The following is a 23089-nucleotide window of genomic DNA, read 5'->3' on the forward strand; positions in this document are numbered from 1 at the left end:
CTTCGTCTCGTAATGCTCGAACTCCATTAGAATGCCAACAATAAAAAATAATAAAAATAAAAATAAAAACATTTAAAATAATTTCTCCATTTGTCATTTTTTGTTTGCCTTGCAGATAGATTGACCAGAACAACAGCTGCCCGGTGTAGAAGCGGTTCGCCAACATCACAAAAATGCCCCATCGTTCATCAACAATGATTTTGAAGAGTACCCGAAAATATGTCAAATATTTCTATATTTTTCTGGGTACCTCACTCATAGCCCTGGGCGGATTTTTTCTCATATATTCCAGACCGTTGCTCGATCGGTTTATAGATAGTGTAAGTATGGAATTATATTTAAATTATAAAAATATATTTTGAAAGTGGTAATTTTTCTAGCAAATGATATTACGTCCCGGTGCCGAACTAACCAAAATGTGGGCTACACCTGATGTCAATGTTACGGTGGATTTTTATTTTTTCAACTGGACAAATGCCGAAGATTTCTATGACATGTCCACAAAGCCCAAGTTCAATCAGGTTGGGCCTTTCAGCTACATTGAAGTGCCGCATAAGAAAATCTTTAAATGGCATGACAACAACCACACCATGGATTATGCCAAGATCCATTATTATCATTACGATGCGGAACGATCCAAGCTAGGCTTGAATGATACCTTGGTGTCCATTAATGCCCTAATGGTGGTAAGTTCAGACAAATTATATTATGAATGATAATTTTGGGAATTTTCCGAAAAAAAAATTGAAATGGGTAGGAAGAAAAGTTCACATAAGTGCATGGCGGATTTCAAGAAAGTACGAATTCTTGAAGTAGAACTGTGCTCAATTTTACCAAGTGCTGAAATTAGAACTGTGAGAACTGTGTTTGTGCGTGGGGGCCTTGTGAAGATGGATTTAGTGAAATTCGAAGTAAAGTTGTACCAAAAGTACTAAATTGTACTAAATGCTACGAAGTGTACGAAATTTGGAGAGTGCTATGCTGTTGATGTGAAATGAGGATTCATGGAATTCTAAATAAAATTATACCAATAGTATCAAAAGCTACAAAACGAACTGGTAGCGTAGAGAAATTTCAGATGAGAGTCTTGGTCAAAGACCTTTGCTGTCAACGCCTCTATCCTTGGTGTACAGGATGTTGTGATACCATTCAAATGGTTTTGAAAAAAAAAAAAATTAAAAAATAGAAGAATATTTTTAGATTGCGGATTTCTTGACATGATGTCTTTGTTAATTAAAAAATAACATTTCATTACCAAGAATATCACGATTTTTTGCCGGTAGGACCACGACAAAATATTTTCAATTTCTCCCCTGGAAGTTCTTTAAATTTTTTTTTAACAGGATGTCCTTGAAAAATCCATAAGTTTTTTGGCTTAAAGTCCTTGAAAATTTTTTGGAAGATATATGTCTATTTGGCATAACATCCTTAAAAAAATATTTTCAAACCAAAAATTTCTTGACATGGATTCATTTTGGGAAGAATCCTTGATTTCTTGTCATGAAGTCCTTGAAAAAATCTTTAATATAACATTTTGTTTTTGCATGTCCTTGAAAAATAAAAGACTCCTTGACAAGATGATCTTCAAAATATCTTAAACAATCCGCTAATTTTTAACAACAATATCCTTCATATAACATCTAAAAATTTTATATTTATTGTTATTATTGCTATTTATACTTAAAAATCTATCAATTTCGGCCGGGACGTCCATAAAAAGGAATTTTCCTTTGTTTACATACAATTTTGTACCAGGAGGTCTTGAGAAATTTATATGAAAAACTCACGATTTTTACAAATTTTTATTTTTTAGAATGTCCTTAAAAATCTCAAAAAATATCATGACAAGAAGTCACAGGAAATATTCTCTAGAAAATCGATGATTTTTTTAAAAGGCAGTCATAAAATGTTCTAGGTTGGTTTGGTGAGGAACTCCTTAAAAGAATCTTGAAAATCCACTATTCTTAGGCCAGAGGGAAAACATGTCCTTATGAAATCCACGATTTGAATTTGTAGGCCCATTTTTTACTCGGAAGTATTAAAAAATATTTTGTAAAAGTTCATCATTTTTGTTAACAGGAGCTCTTTGAACGATTTTTTTTGAGAATAAATTTATGGAAAAATTAAAAAAAAATATATTATTTGTACCAAAAAGTCCTTTAAAAGGTATTTTATAAAAATCAATGATTCTTGCCTGAAAAAGACACTACCAAGTGGTATTTGAAAAATCGACAATATTCGTCCGGAATTCCATGAAAAATATTTAATTTTTTTAACTATGAAGTATTTTAATGGTATTACGATTTTTTGCAAAGAAGGACTAAACCACAAGAAAGAAAAAATGTGTAAGGATTTTTTGAAAAAAAAAATCAAAACTTTTTGTCATTAAATCTTTTAAAAAAATTTTTAAAAATCCATGATTTCAAGCCATGAAGGTCTGTGATATTTAGGGATGAAATCTTTCAAAAAGAATTTTAAGAATCTTTGATTTTTTACCAATAAGATCCAAAAATCTATAAATTTCGGCCGGGAGGTCCATGGAGAAGTATTTTTATTTGGAGTTTTTAAACTTGAGGTTCTAAACAACATATCTTATAAAAATCCATGTTTTTTTGCTACGAAGTTTTTCAAGAATCCACTATTATTGGTCCAAATCTATGTGCTTATCAAGAAATCCTCGAAAAAATCAATATTTCTTCTAAAAAATACATTCTTTAAAAATTTATGAGGAAAATATTTTTTAAGAAATGGGACATTTTCATTTAGGAAGTCTGTTAACACATTCCATAATTTTTTTAATAAGAGGTCTTGAAAAATGGCTGATTTTAGGATGTCCACGAAAAATTATTGTTTTAATTTTTTTTACCAGGAAAGTCCATATTCATAACGTTTATTATGAAATCTTTGAAAAATTGAATATTATTTGGGATTATGTTGGCATGATGCTCTTGAGAAATCCATTTAGAGGAAGTCCTCTGAAATTATTCTAAAAAAGTACTAGAAAACACCATCAATTTCTGTCGGAAGGTCCTTGAAAAATATTTACCTTTTTTACTGGCATTTTTACTAAAAAGTTTTTTAACAAAAATTTAGAGCAAAATATTTCGACATTAAATTTTTGAAAAATCTTCGATTTTTTGGAAAGAAATCATTGAAACATATGTATCATGTTTACCGGGAAATCTCCGCAGAATTGACGATGTTTTTATGGTATATTTTAAAAATATTGTTCAAAAAATCCAAAAACCTTAAAAAATCAAAACTGTTCTATTCTTCAAAATTTAAAAAAAAATCAGTTCTTTTTAAGTACTCGATTCTTGTTCAAATTAATAAATAAATAAATTAATAAATATTAAAAAATACACAACTTTTAGCCATAAAATATTAAAAATGTATTTCCAAATATATTTAATTTTTATCAAGAACGACCGGCGGGAGGTCCATTGAATATACTTTTATATTTTGATCAGAAAGTCACTAAATTAATGTTTTTTTAAAATAAATTTTAAAAAGTTCAAATTTTTTCCAAACCAATAAGAAAAAAATTTAAAAAAAAAATATTTAGGGAGTCCTTAAAACTCTAACCAATTTTGGCCATAGAGGCTTTTTAGAATGAAATTTTTTTTTGCCAGGAAGTCAATAAAAATCCACTAACGTCGTTCGGAAGTCACTGAAAATGTTTTCTTTGAAACTAAATTCTTGAAGACCCATAATTTTTATCAGAACGTTCTTGAAAACATCTAAAATTAAAAAAAAAAAACTTTTTAAAAGTCCAGTTTTTCAGGAAGTCATTGAAAATTCCACGATATTTGACTCGGAAATCTTAAAATTTGTTGAGACTCATAGTGAAATTTCAAAATAATTTTTTAAGGACTCTTAACGATTCATAATGACATCTTTACGTGGATTATCAAAATTCAATTTTGGGGAACTCACAACGACCTCTTAATGTGGATTTTAAGAGACTCTTTACGACGCATAACGACCTCTTAGCGTGAATTATGAATTTGACGACTCATAGTGGCATCTTTACGTGAGATTTCCAAATGAGTTTTAAAGGACTCCTAACGACCCCTTAACGTAATTTTTCAGAATCAATTTGAGAAACTGATATTGACATCTTAACGAGAGTTTACAAAATTAATTTTAATGGACTCAAAACGGCTTCGTACCATGTATTTTCAAAGAGAATTTTGGGGAACTCATGATGACCTCTTAATGTGGATTTTCAAAGGAGTTTTTAAGCAATTCTTGACGCCCTCTGAATGTGGATTTTTTAAAAATTAATATCAAAGATATCATGGCCAACCATTAATGAGGATTTAAAAAAATGTGGATTTTCCCACAACGACCTCTTTATGTGGATTTTCAAAAGGAATTTTTAAGGACTTTTTATGATGCATAAGGACCTCTTAGCATAGACTTTAAAATATGAATTGTAAAGGACTCTGCTTTTCCAAATGAGTTTAAAGAGAAGCCTAATAACCTCTTAACGATATTTTTCAGATTAAATTTTGAGGAACTGATAACCTCTTGATAACGACATCTTAACGTAAATTTTTAAAATGTTTCTTGAGGGATTCATATTTGAGTTCACAATCTGGGGTTACGCAATGAATTTTGAGGAACTCAGGATATGAGGGACAAAATGAATGAGGGACTTAAAACGATCTCTTAACGTGGATTTAAAAAAAAATAATTTTTAGATCTGATTGCGACCTCTTGACGTGAATTTTAAAATTGAATTTTAAGGGACTCAAAACGACCTCTTAATCTGGTTTTTAAAATGGAATTTTGAGATACTCATAACGACATCTTAACGTTGGTTTTCAAAATGAGTTTTAAAGAACCCATGAGAACTTTCCACGAGAAATTTCCAAATTAGTTTTGAAGGACTCCTGTGGATTTTTGGATACCTATGAAAGCGTGTTCTCGAAATTAATTAAATCAATAGAATCATAACAACTTTCTAATGCGGACTTTCAGAGTGAATTTTATGGAACTATTGACGACCTCTTGACGTTGACTTCAAAATGACTTTTTGGAGACTAATAACGACCTCTTTACGTCGATTTTTAAAATGAATTTAAAAGCACCCATGACAACGTTTTTACCCCGAATTTTTAAAATAAATTTTAAGCAATTCTTGACGTCTTCTAGCGTTAACTTTAGAATTAATTATGAGGGAATCAGATTTACATAATTCGCGAAATTAAAAAAATATGAATTTTGAGGAGGAATAACAGAAAGGTTAAAACCTGTAAGTCAAATTCCGCGTAAAGAGTTCGTTTCAACATTTTGTTGAAGGAAAATTCAAAATTCGATGTTGCCTTACAAAATCAAGGAAAAAGGACACATAGGTAGTGTTTTGCTGTTTTTCTTATATCAAATTATTTTTTTTATTTTACAGGGTGCTGCTGCAAAATCAAGACATTGGCCTTACCTGATGCGTACGGTTATCGATATGGCCTTGAAATTCTATAAAAATGGAGCTGTCTGGACAAGAACTGCTGATGAATTCTTTTTCAGGGGATTCAATGATGAAATTGTCAATCTATTGGCCGTACTGCCAGCATCGCTGCGGTATAACTTGGGAGTTTTTATGCCATGGGATCGGATTGGTTATGCCTATGCTGTAAGTAGATAGAGAAAAATAAAATTAAATTAAATTAATATTACTTTTATTAATTAAATTAAAAAAGTAATTGTTAAAGAAACCACAAAAAATTAAAAAATTTTAAAAATTTAATTTTTTGAATAAAGTATATTCTTATATCATTTCCTCACACTTATATTCCCCTAAAACATATTTGGAACATTTATACAAAAATATATTTTGAAATTTTTTTTCTTATTTTCCAACCTTAATTGCTCCTCTTTAATTAATACTCTTTCCTTTAATTTATGCTCTTTTCCCCCCACAGCGCAATGGCTCCACCGACTTCCTGGGAACGCACAGCATACACACCGGAGTCGGTGATAAGACCAAACTCGGCGAACTTCTCCTGTGGAAGGGTCAAAATCGCACCAAAGCTTTTAGCAACGGCTGCAATGCCATTCACGCTTCGCCGGGTGAATTTCAGAAGACCAATTTGAAAAAATACGAATCAATTGAGTATTTCTTTACGGATTTTTGTCGAGCCGTAAAGGCGGACTATGACAGCGAGGTATACTATAAGGGTGTACGGGCTTTTCGTTATAAAATTTCGCCGAGTGCCTTTGATAATGGTACAACGTACCCCGAATCGAAATGTTATTGCGATGGTGAATGTATGCCGTTCGGGGTATTCAATATCAGCAGCTGTTATTATGGTCTACCGATTCTGATATCGAAACCACATTTTATGGATGCCGATCCGTTTTATGCGAATGGGGTGGAGGGAATGGCGCCCAATAGGAGTGCACATGAAACGTATATTATTGTGGAACCACGAACGGGGCTTGTGATGAATTTGCAGGGGCGTTTGCAGTTGAATATTTACATAAGGCCCACAACGCATATAAGGTGGGTTGAGACGACTTTGAGGTCCTTGAAAAAATTAAGGTCCTTAAAAAATATTTTTTTTAATTATTTTCAGAAATTATTATTTTAATTTGAGGCATATTTTTATTTTTTTGGTCTTTTACAGATCCTTTCCGACGAAACGTAACTTTGCCTTCCCCGTCGCCTGGTTCGACATGACAATGGAAGTCTCTGATTTTGGGGCGATGACACTACGTCTCCTGAACAATTTCCCTCTCTATTGTGATATTTTGGGAATCATACTAATTTTATTAGGCATCATTGTGGCCCTGTGGAAACCATGCCGGGATCATTGGAATAAACGTTATCTCCAACACATGGAGATCAATACCCTGCCCAGTGAGGAGGATGAAAAACTTCCATCCAGTGATTTAGAATCCAAAGATATTAGCAGTAACAAAGATTTATTTGGTCCGCGTCGAAGTTTGCCGATTGTGATATCCCATCTGGAGGGCGATGATGAGGCGTGGCGTTCGTGTCTGGACGAGGAGCAGCGGGCTGCAAGTGAAGTGACGTCGTCCGAAGAATGTGATACCAGTCTGGAAATGGACAGTTGATAGGCTGGCATTTGTGTTTAGTAGAATGAGACTATCTCTTTCTCTCTCTCCTCCTCTAGCTCTCTTTATTTTCTCTGTGTGTCACAGATGTAGCATTTAAGTGATATTCTTTTCATGCTCCCTTTAAAGGTGCATTTCTCTCCCTCTCTCTCACTTTTAGGTTAAGGGTAGATTTTTATAGAACCACAAAAAAAAAAACCAAAATACCAAATGTTTATTTTAATCTAAGTCGATTATTAAAATTCTAGGCCTAATCTCATCGTTTTTAGCATCTCATCATCATCGCTCATTCGTTCATTTAATTTATAGTCTAGGGCGGGTTTTTGTTACAAAAAGTTATTGCATTTGAAAATGTGATAAATCAAATTTATTAAGATGTAAAAAAGAATAAATTAAAATTAAGAAAAAAAATTAAAGTGTTTTAATTGCAACGAAATAAATATTGGAAATATTGCAGTTTAGGCATATTTCATCATTGCAAAAATAGTTTTAAAAGAAATCCAAAATAGTTGGTTCTTGAAAAAAATTACATTTTTTGGCCCTGACATAACAGAGTACAGGGTGAGAAAACTGCAATAAAGTAAAAAATCATAATTTTTACATTTTTTCAAAAAAAAATATTGAATGAAAGCAAAAAATTTCGGAAATAGCATCAAAGCATTTAGAAAAAGTTTGAATTTGTTCGAATTGGTCACCTTTGGCACGAATTATGGCCTTTAAAAGGCCAATGAAACCGTCACACGCTGCCCGAATGTTGCTCTGCGGTATTTTGGCCCATTACCGGCGAAGCGCTTGCTTGAGGAGATCGACATTTTGGTATTTTTTAGTGCCAACTTTGCTTTCCAAAATACCCCAGACACAATAGTCCAACGGATTGGTATCCGGAAATTTTGGTGGCCATTGTGCGCTGGAAATGAAGCGAGGAACCTCATTTTGTAACCATTCTTGGGTGGGGCGTGCTGAGTGCGATGGTGCTGAGTCCTGTTGGAATATCCAAGGTCTGCGGCCAAAATGTTTGCGTGCCCAAGGCTTCAATACAACCTCCAGAATATTTTCGCGATAATATTCGACATTTATTCTGATTCCACGGCTGTTCTGGCGGCCCACAACATTACCATGGCCGGCGCTTGAGTTCTGGTGGTCAACCGAATATGCACATTTTCAACTGATGCTGCTGAGCTGTTTCATTCTTGAAATTAATTTTTTAAAAATCCGCGTTTGAGGAGTTGTTTCATCCTTTAAAAATATTTTTCCGCGTTTGAGGAGCTGTTTCATCCTTGAAAATTATTTTTTAAAAATGCACGTTTGTTTGGTCCTTGAAAATTAGTTTTTTAAAAACCAAGTTTGAGACATTTTTGGTCCTTAAAAAACTTGTTTTTAGAAAGCAACGTTTGAAACATTTTTGGTCCTTAAAAAATTGTTTTTAAAAATCCACGTTTGAGGAGTTGTTTCATCCTTGAAATTAATTTTTTAAAAATCCACGTTTGAGACATTTTTGGTCCTTAAAAAATTGTTTTTAAAAATCGAAGTTTGAGACATTTTTGGTCCTTAAAAAATTGTTTTTAAAAATCGAAGTTTGAGGAGTTGTTTGATCCTTGATTTTTTTAAATCCTTGAAATTAATTTTTTTAAAAACCCACGTTTCAGGAGTAGTTTCATCCCTGAAAATTATTTTTTAAAAATTCACGTTTGAGGCATTTTAGGTCCTTAAAAATTATTTTTTAAAAATTCACGTTTGAGGCATTTTAGGTCCTTAAAAATTATTTTTTTTAAAAATCCACGTTTGAGGCATTTTTGGTCCTTGAAAATTATTTTTTAAAAATCCACGTTTGAGGCCTTCTTGGTTCTTTGAAGAATATTCCTTAAAAATTCGCGGTTAAGGCGTTTTTGGTCCTTGAATAATATTTTTTTTAAAATCCACGTTTTTGGCCCTTGAGAAATATTTCTTAAAACCCTCGTTTGAGGCGTTTTTGGTCCTTGAAAAATCCATTAAAAAGTTATTCTCTAAAAATCCACGTTTTAGGCATTTTTGGTCCTTCAAAAATAATTTTTCAGAAATCCACGTTTGAGGCATTTTTGGTTCTTTGAAAATTATTCTTTAATAATTTGCGGTTAAGGCGTTTTTAGTCCTCGAATAATATTTTTTTGAATATCCCCATTTTTGGTCCTTAATTTTTTTTAAATCCACATTGTTGTTCCTTAAAAAATATTCTTGTTTGAGGTATTTTTGATCCTTAAAAATTATTTTTTTAATCCACGCTTCAGGCATTTTTGGTTCTTAAAAGTTTCTCTTGAAAATCCACTTTTTAGCTCTTCGTGGCTTTTTGTAAAAAATCGATTATTGTTTGTTGGTATTTTCTTCCCTGAAAAATATATCCTTTAAAATTCTTGTTTTACTCTTTCCTAATTAAAAAAAATAAAAATCCCCTATAAAACTCCTGATTTTTGCTTCAAAGAATGTTCTTCAAAATCCAGGACAACCCTGTGGAACAGTTGGGCGCCACCTAATATTTGGAATTTATTTTGTATTACTTGATATCTGGGTTGACCTCATGCATGTATGTTGTTATTTTGTTGTAACAACCTCTTGGGAACAAGTCGATTCATAATTAAATTTCCTACAAAAATTTATTGACGTCCGTATTAAAAATTTAAAAAACAACAATGCTCATATCTATACATAAATGTCGGAATGTCGACTGAATTTACCTTATAAAATAAGTGCTAATTACTAATTATTACATTTTTGGGCAAAATGCAATTTTCGAATCAGTGAAACACCGAATCCTAACGTCATCTAAATTAGGGATCCATTAAGGCGGCATAAAAAGCAAACGAAATAGAATTCCTTTGAGTATTCAAACATGAAGCAATTGAATATTTTATTGCACTATGACTCTGGCAATATAAGGTGCGGATGAGGTATGGCATTCAAATACACAGGGAGAAAATTCGAAGTGAAGATTGGAACATTTAGAGGAGATTTTTTTTAAAAGGACTATGAAAAAGGAGAATAATTTTTTGAGGACTCTTTTAGAAACCTTTTATTCTAAGAATTATATTTTTAACAGCATCAGAGTCGAGAATATATTAACATTTTTAATTTTGTTTGAATTTTCAATTTTAAAATTTATCTTCTGCCATGAGATGGTGAAAGGCCCAAACGTCTTGAAATCTTTCCTTCCAATATTTATTTACCTTTTGCAATATTGTAGATTTTTTTGTTAATTGTGCTTAACGATTTGTTTTAGCCACTGCGGGATAACTAGGTAATTATTAGGCTTTGTCAAACACAATTTTTTCTGTTGTCATCCATTGTAGTTTTATTACCTTAACGTTGCAACGTTACAATCCCAGCAACGTTTCTCTCAAAAATACCATACATCCTCGCTCTCTGTCTCTCTCAACAAATGTGATGGTTGCGAAAATGTTGTGTAAATAAATCAATCACAGCAATCGAAGTGGACATTTATTGCCATTCTAATGGCCAAATATGAGGCTGTACAAATATATAAATATTTAATGAAATTCTAAATTTTTGAAAAAAAAGCAGATTTTTAGAAGAGGAGAAAATAAAATTTGACATTCGATTTTCGAACGACATTTTCGATAACATTGAGTCAGGTTTCAATAGATGGGGAGAGCAAGGATTGAGATTCTTTGGCTCCAATCTTCCAAAATACAAAAATTCAAATCAAAATTTTCTGTGTTAGGCTTCAACGTTATTAGACGAAAACCAGCAATAAGCAATGACGCTATGAAAAGTAGTCCATCAATACAGGATATTTGCTTATCGAAATTTGAAAATTCCATTAGGAAATATTATTTCAATTATTCTTGTCATATTCTCTAAAACTTCACCTGAAATTGGCATTTTGATCATAATTGAGTAGGGTATTCGAATATCGATCTGCAGACTATATTTTTTTATTAGATTTTTTATACTCTCCACCATAGTATGGAGGGTATATTAAGTTTGTCATTCCGTTTGTGAAACCTCGATATATAAATTTCAGATCCCACAAAGTATATATATTCTTGATCAGCATAAAATTCTATGGCGATTTAGCGATGCCCGCCCGTCTGTCTGTCTGCCCTTCTGTAGAAATAACTCTAGCCTCCGAACAAATTGAAGTAGGTTGATAAAATTTTACTCAAATGTGTATTATGTCTGCAGGACTATTGGTATTGCAAAATGGGTCATGTAGGTCCACGTATTCGTATAGCCCCCATATAACGGTACCTCCCAATATTCGGTATTTTTGATAATTTCAACTACATTATTCACCGGAATTGTTTAAAATTTCGTGGTTGAAGTACCTAATTAGTAATACAGCCTGTCACCGAAAATTGTCAACGCAGGTCTACGTCTTCGTATAGCCCCCATATAACGACACCTCCCGATATTCGGTTTTTGGATGATGTTAGCGATATTATTCAACAGAATTGTTTCAAATTTGGTATTTTAGTTCGTAATAGATATTACTGCCTATGACAAAAAATTGTCTGTGCAGGTCAACGTCGTCGTATAGCCCTCATACAACGGTCACCCCCACCCCCTCCCCACCCCTATATTCGGTATTTTGATGATTTTAACGACATTATTAACTGGAATAGTTTCAAATTTGGTATTTGAAGTTCGCAATTGATACTACAGCTTATGACAAAAAATTGTCTGTGCAGGCCAACGTCGTCGTATAGCCCTCATATAACAGTTCCTCCCGATATTCGGTATTTTGATGAATTTAACGACATAATTCACCGGTATTGTTTCAAATTTCGTAATTAGAGTTCGTAATGGGTATTACAGTCTATGACAGAAAATGGGCCATGTAGGTCAATGTCTTCGTATAGCCTCCATATAACCGCACCTCCCGATATTCGGTATTTAGATGATTTTAGCGATATTATTCACCAGAATTGTTTCAAATTTGGTATTTGAAGTTCGCAATGGATACTACAGCTTATGACAAAAAATTATCTGTGCAGGCCAACGTCGTCGTATAGCCCTCATATAACAGTTCCTCCCGATATTCGGTATTTTGTTGAATTTAGACATAACATAATTCACCGGAATTGTTTCAAATTTCGTATTTAGAGTTCGTAATGGGTATTACAGTCTATGACAGAAAATGGGCCATGTAGGTCAATGTCTTCGTATAGCCTCCATATAACGGCACCTCCCGATATTCGGTATTTTGATGATTTTAGGGAAATTAATCACCGGAGTTGTTTCAAATTTCGTATTTGAAATTCGTAATGTATGCTACAGCCTGTAACAAAATATTGCGTATACAGGCCCACATCTTCGTATAGCCTCCATATAACAGTACCTCCCAATATTCGGTTTTTTTTAATGATTTTAGCGACATTATTCACCATAGTTGTTTTAAATTTCCAATTTAGAGTTCGTAATGGATACTGCAGCCTGTGGCAGAAAATTCGCTATGTAGGCCAAGGTCTTCTTATAGCCACCATGTGACTGTACCTCCCAATATTTTGAATTTTGGTGATTTTAGCTACATTATTAACCGGAATTGTTTCAAATTTCGTGTTTGAAGTACCTAATTAGTACTACAACCTATCACCGAAAATTGTCAATGCAGGACCACATCTTCGCAATACCCTCCATATAACAGTACCTCCTAAAATTCGGTATTTTAATGATTTTTGCGATATTATCCACCAGCCTAAGACAGAAAATTGTCTGTGCAGGTCAACGACTTTGTATAGCCCCCATATAACGTAACCTCCCGATATTCGATATTTTGATAATTTTATGGATTTTATTCACCAGAATTTTTTCAAATTTCGTATTTAGAGTTCGTAATAGAAACTACAGTCCATGACTGAAAATTGTCCAGGTTCCAGATCCAGGTCTTTGTATAGGCCCTATATATTACTACTTATCTATATTCGGTATTTTGACTATTTTAGGTGTAATAGTTTATTATTATTATTATTATTATTATTATTTAAAATATCGTATTTGGAGTTCTTAATAGGTATTACAGCCTGTTACAGAAAATTGCCTATGCAGAACCAGGTCTTCCACATATATCGGCACCTTCCTATATGCGGTATTTTCGTACTTGAATATCGTTATGGGCTATGAAAAAAGTTGCCTATGCAGGTCCACGTCTTCGTATTGTCCCGAATATAACGGTTATATTCGGTATTTTTAAGGTTTTAACAGAATATTCAACCGGTTTTTTTAATTTTTTGAAAATTGCCAATTCGTTCCAAATTGTAGAGGATATGCAAAGTTCGATCCGGCCGAACTTAGCTGCTTTTTACTTGTTTTTTTTTTTTTGTCGATTTGTTTGTCAAACAGTAATTGAATGGTCAACCAACTACCGATGACAACGACACCTTAACACAATGTCGTTCGCTATCGACCAAATGTCTAACTATGTACGGCATAACAACCGGAAAATTTTATGTCGGCTGCTAGAAAACTAGTTTTTGTTCGGATTGGCTTTGGAAAAATACCATAACATATGTTTTCGTTTTCTTTTTTGAAAAAAAAAGAAAAATAAAAAAAAATAAAAAAAAAACACTAAACAATCATAAGCGATAAATAACTAGATTCAAGTGTAAATAATTAAAATCTCTTCTTATGAGAAGTTTATATATTGAATTTAATATATGGAATTGAATATCGTAAAAAAAATATTCTAAATTTATGACTATTATCCTTGAAATTTTTAAGTTTATTGTTCAAGCAGTCCTTTAAAAATATGCTTGAAATTCAAAAAAAAATATATTTAAATGAAATTTAAAATTTTGAAATAAAAAATATTTATAAAAATTATTTATTTATGGGAGCAAAGGATATACCGGACCGAGATTCACCAAATCTTAAAATTCGCTTGAATATGAAAAAATCTATTCAATTTGGGCTGACATTTCATCTATGGTGAGCAATAACCGTAAAATCGGATAAAGATGTATATCGAACCTGTATAAAAATCTGATCTGATCTCGATAAAATTTGGCAGAGATATTTTCGGGCAGTATCTGATGTCCGGTATCAAATATCCTTGTTGTAGAGTGCATATTACGCATGTAAGGGACTAAAACCACCAAATCAGATAAAACATATATATGGAAAAACTATAGTTATATCTTAACCGATTTTCACCAACATTTGAAGTACTTGCTTCTGGGCTGAATTCCATCGGAAGTGCCAAAATTGAGTCCATTTGGGCAGGTATTAGCCATTTGGTGCACAATAAACCTGAAATTCGATAAAGATATATAAGAAAGCTATATTCAAACCTGAACTGATCTTTTGCAAAATATGATAAACTTATTTTAGAGCTGTATCTAATATCTGGTACCAAAGATCATTGTTGTGGAATGCATATTACGCATGTACAAAATACTTTGTACATACTTTTGAGTGCGGCTGAGGCGCTGGGAAAATCTAACCATTAAAAATAAATATTTAAAAATTGTCAATTTCCCAGTGGTCATAAAATATCACATGTGTACAATTCAGTGATCTTGTGCGCTGTCGCATACGATAATGTGTAGGATAATAAAGGTCATAACCCACACACACAGATATTGATGCGCCAGTAGGTAGCCAAGATCACTTGAATGAAGGGACACGCAGCCATGTAATGTTTCCTTTTAAATCTAATAATAGATAAGAACAATTGTGTGGCTGCGACTAGGTTAAGTTAGATTAGTTTTAGTAGTACGTAAGGAACATATTTTAAAAATAAAATGAGAATTGACTCAACAGCCAGACCATTCGGTCGTGTTTTCTTTTCTCCCGCTTTACATTTGGTCAATCGAGCCTTCACTTTTTTATAAAGTGAAAAGAACTAGTGGCCGTAAAAAAAAAAAAAAAAAAAAAAAAAAAAAAAAAAAATTTGTAGGAGTTTTCCCCCACCAGTGGTAAGAGACTCACTACAAGCATAAGTAGTTATTCTCCAGAAAAAGAGGAGAATTTCTAAAAAAAAAAAAAAAAAAAAAAAAAAAAAAAAAAAAAAAAAAAAAAAACAAAGTCCGTTGAGGCATTTTAAATATAAGACCATAGGGGCATTTTAAAATAATAGCCGAAGGGACTAATTTGAATAAAAAAGCCATAGGGGCAAAAGAAATAAAAAAGCCACAGGGGCAAAAATAAAAAAGCCATAGGGGCAAAAACAAAAAAAAAAGCCATAGGGGCAAAAATAAGCGAAAAGAGGACAACAAAAGTCCCAAAATAAAAAAAAATATATATATACATAAAATAAATTTTGAAAAGAGGACATCAATTAGTCCAAGTTAAAACTCAAAAAGAATTCCGAAAAAAAAAATGGATCAAGAAGCAAAATTTTTGGTCTTGGCTGACTATTTCTGCACAACATTGGCATCGGCGACTCAATTTAAAAAAATTCGTAACGTGAACAAGTATAAGATTCTTGTTGAAAACACGTATTACGTTTTACAACAAACATTGAAAAGTTTTAAAAAGTACATTCCTCAGAGAATCCAGGAAAGTTCAGTAGCAGTGGATAAATGCCTTGTGTTAGCGCATAAATTAATGGCGACGAGAACACGAGGTTGCAAGTTGAATGGAGATACTGCACAAGCGGAAATTGAAGAATGCTTAAAACCACCAGGACCCTGGAGAATTGAACTGGAGTACTATTTCCTTAGTCCGGAGGAAGTAGCAATGGAAGCTGAGGAGTGTGCAAATATTGTATTTCCCACCTTTGGGCTGACAACAGAGCAGAGGCCCTCGAAGACCACAAGTTGTGGAAAAGATGCAAAGGGTGATATTACATGCCCTTTGGATGATAAAAGAGAAGCGGAATATTGTATTGGTGATCGAGACACTCTTGAAATGGCTAGAAGATATTGGCTATTTTATCCACATGATTGCGAATGTGACTGGTGTGTTTTTGTTGCAGCTCGAAACTTTGAGGATATGAATATATTCCCGCCGGCAAGTCCTAACTCGGAGGAAAAAGTTAGAGCTCTTACCCAAAATAATGAAGAGGGAAGACTCAATACTGCATCACAATTAGCCGAATCAGCTTCCCGAATCAAAATATTAGAAGATGGCCTGAAAACCGCTAATGATGAAAAACTGGGGCTTGAAGATTTGGTGCAGTCCTTGCTAACTAAATTTGAAAGAGACATACAGGCCATTGAAGAAAAGGCTCAAAAGCAACGGCGTGACCTGGAAAACCAAGTCCAAGATCTGGAAGCTAAGCTGGAACATCAAAAGAAAAAATTGGAAGCCATCGTAGAAAAACTCGACACATCAGAGGAAGTCAGCAGTGACAAAATGGACAAGCATGTACAAAAAGTGTCCTTGGACAATATGAATTTGAGAAGCCACAGGGAACAGAACCACCAACAAGAGAAGAGCAAAAAAAGAAATCCGGTGTATATTGGTACTTCTCTAAAAGACACGTTTGGCAAAGATAACGATAAATGCATCGAGGAAGCGGAGAAAAAAGAGCGCGACAAGGTAAAGAGGAATAGAATTAATAACAAACACCGGGAATCCTCATTGAAGCAACCGCGTATAAAATACATCAGCAATGACCTAACCTTGGATGCCCTACGAAAAAATGACTCCTTGGATGATCGCAGCCAGCAACTACCAAATCACAAGTCGCCAAAGAATTATAAAGCTTGGAAGTTAAAACCGGCAGATAAGGGTGGTGGTATTGGCGAGCGAGGCTGGATAGATAAGTGGAGCCGTTTCCTGCAAGCGGTTACCTAGGATAATTTATATAATATAATCATTTTCAAAGCTATATGTCTAAATATTTTTATATAATCCTCTTCATGATCCATTTTTAAATACAGTCCACTAAAAATATACACATTTAAGCCGCCCGGGAGAATGTACAAAATACTTTGTACATACTTTTGAGTGCGGCTGAGGCGCTGGGAAAATCTAACCATTAAAAATAAATATTTAAAAATTGTCAATTTCCCAGTGGTCATAAAATATCACATGTGTACAATTCAGTGATCTTGTGCGCTGTCGCATACGATAATGTGTAGGATAATAAAGGTCATAACCCACACACACAGATATTGATGCGCCAGTAGGTAGCCAAGATCACTTGAATGAAGGGACACGCAGCCATGTAATGTTTCCTTTTAAATCTAATAATAGATAAGAACAATTGTGTGGCTGCGACTAGGTTAAGTTAGATTAGTTTTAGTAGTACGTAAGGAACATATTTTAAAAATAAAATCAGAATTGACTCAACAGCCAGACCATTCGGTCGTGTTTTTCTTTTCTCCCGCTTTACAACGCATGTGAGGGACCTTAACACCAAATTGGATGAAACATATATATGGGAGCTATAGCTATATCTGAACCGATTTTCAACAACATTTGAAGTACTTGCTTCTGGGTTGAATTCCGTTAGGCTGGTATTAGCCATTTGGTGCACAATAAACCCGAAATCGGAGAAGATATATAAGGAAGCTATATCAAAATCTGAACCGATCTTGACAAAATTTTAGACACTCGTTTCTGAGCTGTATCTGATATCTGCTACCAATCTGGTACCAAGCTATATATAAATCGAAACCGATCCCCACTAATTTTAATAGGGTTCCTCCTTGAGCCAAACAAATATTGTTTGGAAAAATTCATTTCAATCGGATTTTTTTTTCAATCCGGCGGTTTTGTGTCAGTAAGTCCCCCAGTATTTTTAGAAAATTTTCATTTTCTGCGTTTCTGATAGACTCTCAAGAGACATTTGATAACATTTCGTGACCACTGTAACTGTCAATGTTAAATTCAAATTTAAATTAACAGAGGTCGTTTTTTGCTCTTTCATTTCAAAACAACAGGGTAATCCACACAAAACTGGAAAATAATGTTAACAGGAATGTTAAAAAAGTGGGTGATTCATAACGAAAATTGTAACTATAACACGGAGGAGATTTAACAGATGGCGCTGTAAAACACAACTTCAAAACAATCCGTCATAAAATCGAAGATTTACTATATTTTGCAACACCTCGAAATATTTGTTGGATACCCTATAAAGTATTTTTCATATTCATATAAAATTCTGTTATTCTTCTATTACATTGACACATTGTCATCATCTGGTATTCTAGCATTCCAATGTCCCTTTTGTCCGAATATTGCATTGAAAGACACTTTTTAATGCGTGACCAATCTAGTGGTGTACGATACGACTCTAAGGCGGTATCTGTATCACCTACGATTTTAGTGCGAATTGTGTGAAGAATTGGGTAGTATCTTCCAGTTCCTTTCACCGATTCATAGAGCTTCAAGACTCTTTCTACGGACTTTTGCCAACAGTTAAACTCTCCCGGCTTACCAGAAAACTCTCTCAAAGACCTATCTATGCCGATTTAACAGTGTCTTAGTACCATTCGGCCTCTCCGCCATTTGGTATTGAGGATTAGGCATAGCCCCTATACAATGGTTAATGCTGATCTTGGTATTTTGGAGCCGAGTCTTCCAATTTTCAACCAAATCACGTGTGATTTGACGTTTTTCTGTGTGATTAGATTCCACCTCGCAAAAAATATCCATTGTAGGTCCACTTTTTGGTATAGTCTCTATATAGCAGTACTCCCTGATTTTGGTATTTTGAAATGTTTGGTCCGAATCTCAAACCAATTAAACTCTAATTTAATTTTGTGGGTATATTATCTCGGCCCAAAAAATCAATATAAGTATGACACTATTTTTATGGATATATCCAAACTGTATTGATTTTGAGAACTGCCTATAAGTCAAGTTCTCAGAAAACTTGGCTAAACTTAACGTCTTTTTTACTTGTTTTCAACTTTCCAACATCCATTATATGAAGGGTTCGTATAACCAAATAAAACGAACCGTCGTTTGGATTACAAGTTTTGCAATATTTTATTCAATAATTGGCAGACGTCTTTACTTTACACAGTTCACACTCCATTTAGTCCACAGCTTTACTTGTTTCCTAATCGAAGTTTACAATTCTCTATCCAATACTAAACTAACCGACTCACTCGTATTTATAGTTCCTTATTCATATGTGGAAGTTTCGTGAAGCACAATCCAGGTTATTATTCGTTATTACAACAATATGGCAACCTCGTCCATTCGTCAAAACCAATATACATATACAGAAACAAATGAGTGCATGTAAACAACAAAGGGGACAGAAGTTATAAATACGAGTGAGTGAGACAAAAACCGAATAATGCCTGCACAGACAATTTTCTGTCATGGGCTGTAGTATCCATTACGAACTTCAAATATCAAATTTGAAACAATTCCGGTGAATAATATCGCTTAAATCACCAAAATACCGAAAAAAGGGAGGTACCATTACATGGGGGCTATACGAAGACGTGGACCTGCACAGACAATTTTCTGTCATAGGCTGCAGTACCCATTACGAACTTCAAATACCAAATTTGAAACAATTCCGGTGAAAAATGTCGCTTAAATCATCAAAATACCAAAAAAAGAGAGTTTCCGTTACATGGGGGCTATACGAAGACCTGAACCGGCACAGACAATTTTCTGTCATAGGTTGTAGGATCCGTAACGAACTTCAAAAACCAAATTTGATACATTTCCGGTGAAAAATGTCGCTAAAATCATCAAAGTACTGAATATCGGGAGGTACCGTCACATGGGGGTTATATGAAGCCGTCGACTTGCTTAGACAAATTTCTGTCATAGGCTGTAGCATCCGTTACGAACCTCAAATACCAAATTCGAAACATTTCCGGTGAATAATGTCGCTAAAATCATAAAAATACCGAATATCGGGAGGTATAATTATATGGGGGCTATACGAAGACGTGGACCAGCACAGACAATTTTCTGTCATAGGCTGTTTCATCCGTTAAGAACTTCAAACACCAAATTTGAAACAATTCCAGCGAATAATTTCGCTAAAATCATCAAAGTACCGAATATCGGGAGGTACCGTTATATGGGAGATATACGAAGACATGGACCTGCACAGACAATTTTCTGTCATAGGCTGCAGTACCTATTATGAACTTCAAATACCAAATTTGAAACATTTTCGGTGAATAATGTCGCTAAAATCACCAAAATACCGAAAAAAGGGAGGTACCATTATATGGGGGCTATACCAAAACGTGGACCTACATCACCCATTTTCAATACCAAAAGTCCAACAGACATAATACACATTTGAGTAAAATTTTATCAACCTACTTCATTTCGTTCGGAAGCTAGAGTGATTTCCACAGACGGATAGATGGACGGACATCGCTAAATCGACATAGAATTTTATGCTGATCAAAAATATATATACTTCGTGGGGTCTAATATAGGGGATATATACATTATATATCGGTGTGTTACAAACGGAATGACAAACTTAATATACCCTCCATACTATGGTGGAGGGTATAAACATGTGATATTGGATACACAGGTCCCGTCCGATGTTTTACCTTTTGAATATTTTGAACCGTTTTTTTCGGAACTGACTACAGTTTGATATTTGGGGTTCTAAAATAAATAAAATAAATATAATAAAAAAAATAAAATAATAAAATAAAAAAATAAAATGTTTTTTATTTCATATTTTTATAGAACTCGAATCCACTCCCTGAACCATTTGAGTTTCCCATCTAGAATAACTCCCAGACATTTAATCCTATTCAAAATACTGCTTGTCTTATTCAGAAATACTGGTACAATGAAACTTCCCACCGTTTTTAGAGATTTACCAGCAATTGATTCAAGTCTTTACAATTTGGAAATACCATTAGAGGAGTATGGCATTAATTGGCATACCCATCTACATACGTATGATTAAATACCGTTTCGCCAGGTGTCCCATCATTAAGAACTCTTCTAAGACACAAACAAACATGATTAGAGGTTTTATCTTTATATGGCCTACGGGTATTATTATTTTCTTTACAATATTCTTATATTTTAGTCCGCATTGAACGCAATAAATCGTGCCATTTTTCCCCAACGTCATTCCCCAACAATAACTGCCAACCCAGATTATACGATTTTTTATTCTGAAAATGTTGGTATTTTTTCAAAGATAAGAAAAGTCAATTTTTTGATGAGTTCCAATTTCTGCAGAAAGTGTTCAGTCTGAAATAGGTAGGTACCTACACCGAAGTAATCAGCCTTTTTGATACATTTAATAGAGCAAAAAATGCCAAGGCTTTATTAATAGGCAACCAACCAACAGTTAACTACTATTGTTATGTTAGTAGCATTCCAACACCCAACCACCTACACATAAAGTGAGAGAGAGAGAGAGAGAGGGAAAGAAGCACCATATTATTTTGTGGTTCCCCCAATAACATACGAATGTTAATGGAATGTACTGCTCTCACTCTCACGCAGTTAATGCTCAAATAGAGTGTCATCAACTGTTCGCAATTAAAAAATCACCGAAATTTGAACAACATGATGCATATTGATAGATAATAATGAAAAATAATTGAAGTAAGTTAAGTTTAAAGGGCAATAGTTCGCCAGAAATTAAATAATATAATTTTTTCTTCATTTTGTTACCAGAATTTCAAATAAATAAGCAAAAAATGAAATAAAATCTTATTTTCATTTTAAAATAATCCGACCAAAAAAGCCCGATAAAAACCAGTGATGTTATTCAATTCAACATAATTTTGGTTAAGAATCAAAGTAGGCAGGGCGGATTATATGTTACTTTTTACATTTATTTATGCAAAAGGTGTTTAAAAATATACTTGAGCAATATAATTTTAATTTTTAGTATCAGCATATAGTTCTGGTCACATTTTTACACTATTCCTGTTTAATTCCAAAATTAATATTTAATTATAATATATATGATATATATTAAATAAAGAATGATTTTAAGAGAGTTAGAGGAAAATTTCTCATACAATTCAGAAAAGTTAATGAAATCTTTATTTGAAAAATAATTTAATATTTCATAATTTTTTCATACAAATGATGATGACCGCGACTGCTCCTTTAAATAGTCCATCAGTTTAGTCCAATTTTGCCATACTCTTTTCAATTTTTCGTCCGTATCTCACTAACAAATGATTTTATGGTGTTTTTCGATAAGTCAACTAAAGCAGGCTTGTCTGTATAGACATGAGCTTTAACATAGCACCAAAAAATTCGATTCCGCGATCTAGCCGTTCATCGAACTCACCTCTCAATAAGTCCATTGATACGCTGGCTGTGTGGCATGTGGCACCGACTTGTTATCGCTCACCATTCACAGATATGTTACCATTCGCAGCATCTTTGAAGAAGTACGGTCCAGCCCAAACTGTGACTGCTTTGGTAACTTCTGTAACGCATCTGGCTGACCTTCAAACTTCAAAATCGACAATTCAGCTTATTTACGTATCCATTGAGCCAGAACACAATTTCTTGCCCGATGAACCTTCGACTCACAATGCGATTCTATGCCGATCATCAAAAGGAACTACATAATTATTTCAAAGACAAAAGGCAGTAAGTTCGGCCGAACATTGAATACTCTCCGCCATTTGGAAATAAATTGCAAATTTCAAAAAAAAAAAAAAATCGTTGAAGAATACTGTTCAAATCATAAATATACTGAATATATGGAGTTACCCTTATATTGGAGCCTATACGAATACGTGGACCTGCATAGACAAATTTCTGTCACAAATGGAAGTACCCTTTTGGGAACTTCAAAAAACGAATCTTGATACAATTCCGATGGATAATCTCGGTAAAATCATTAAAATATCGAATATTGGGAGGTATCATTATATGGGTCTATGCGAAGACGTGCGAAATTTTATGTCATAGTCTGTAGTACCCATTACGAACTTCAAATAAGAAAATTGTAAAACTTCTGGAGAATAATGTCGCTAATATCATGAAAATACCGAATATCGGGAGGTAACGTTATATACGGAAACGTGGATCGATATGGCCAATTTTCAAATTTAACCTGCCTTCTGGCAAAATACACACGTTACCCTTTTTCTCAATTCGTTTAAAAGATAGCATGATTACAATAGACAGACGGATC

General features: G+C 33.6%; 2 protein-coding genes across 2 annotated transcripts in view; both read left to right on the forward strand.

Moving 5' to 3' along the window:
• LOC101898949 (probable nuclear hormone receptor HR38) overlaps positions 1-23089 on the forward strand; it is a 209554-nt gene that overhangs the window by 113481 nt on the left and 72984 nt on the right. The gene's annotated exons all lie outside the window — the stretch shown is intronic.
• Positions 26-7080, forward strand: LOC101887813 (protein peste). The gene is made up of 5 exons (XM_005188769.4): positions 26-320; positions 381-686; positions 5411-5635; positions 5925-6505; positions 6630-7080. Exons 1-5 carry the CDS (start codon positions 174-176, stop codon positions 7078-7080), a joined length of 1710 nt encoding a protein of 569 aa, XP_005188826.3. The 5' UTR covers positions 26-173.

The sequence above is a fragment of the Musca domestica genome, unplaced genomic scaffold (assembly GCF_030504385.1).
Source record: "Musca domestica strain aabys unplaced genomic scaffold, Musca_domestica.polishedcontigs.V.1.1 3, whole genome shotgun sequence".
Taxonomy (NCBI): domain Eukaryota; kingdom Metazoa; phylum Arthropoda; class Insecta; order Diptera; family Muscidae; genus Musca; species Musca domestica.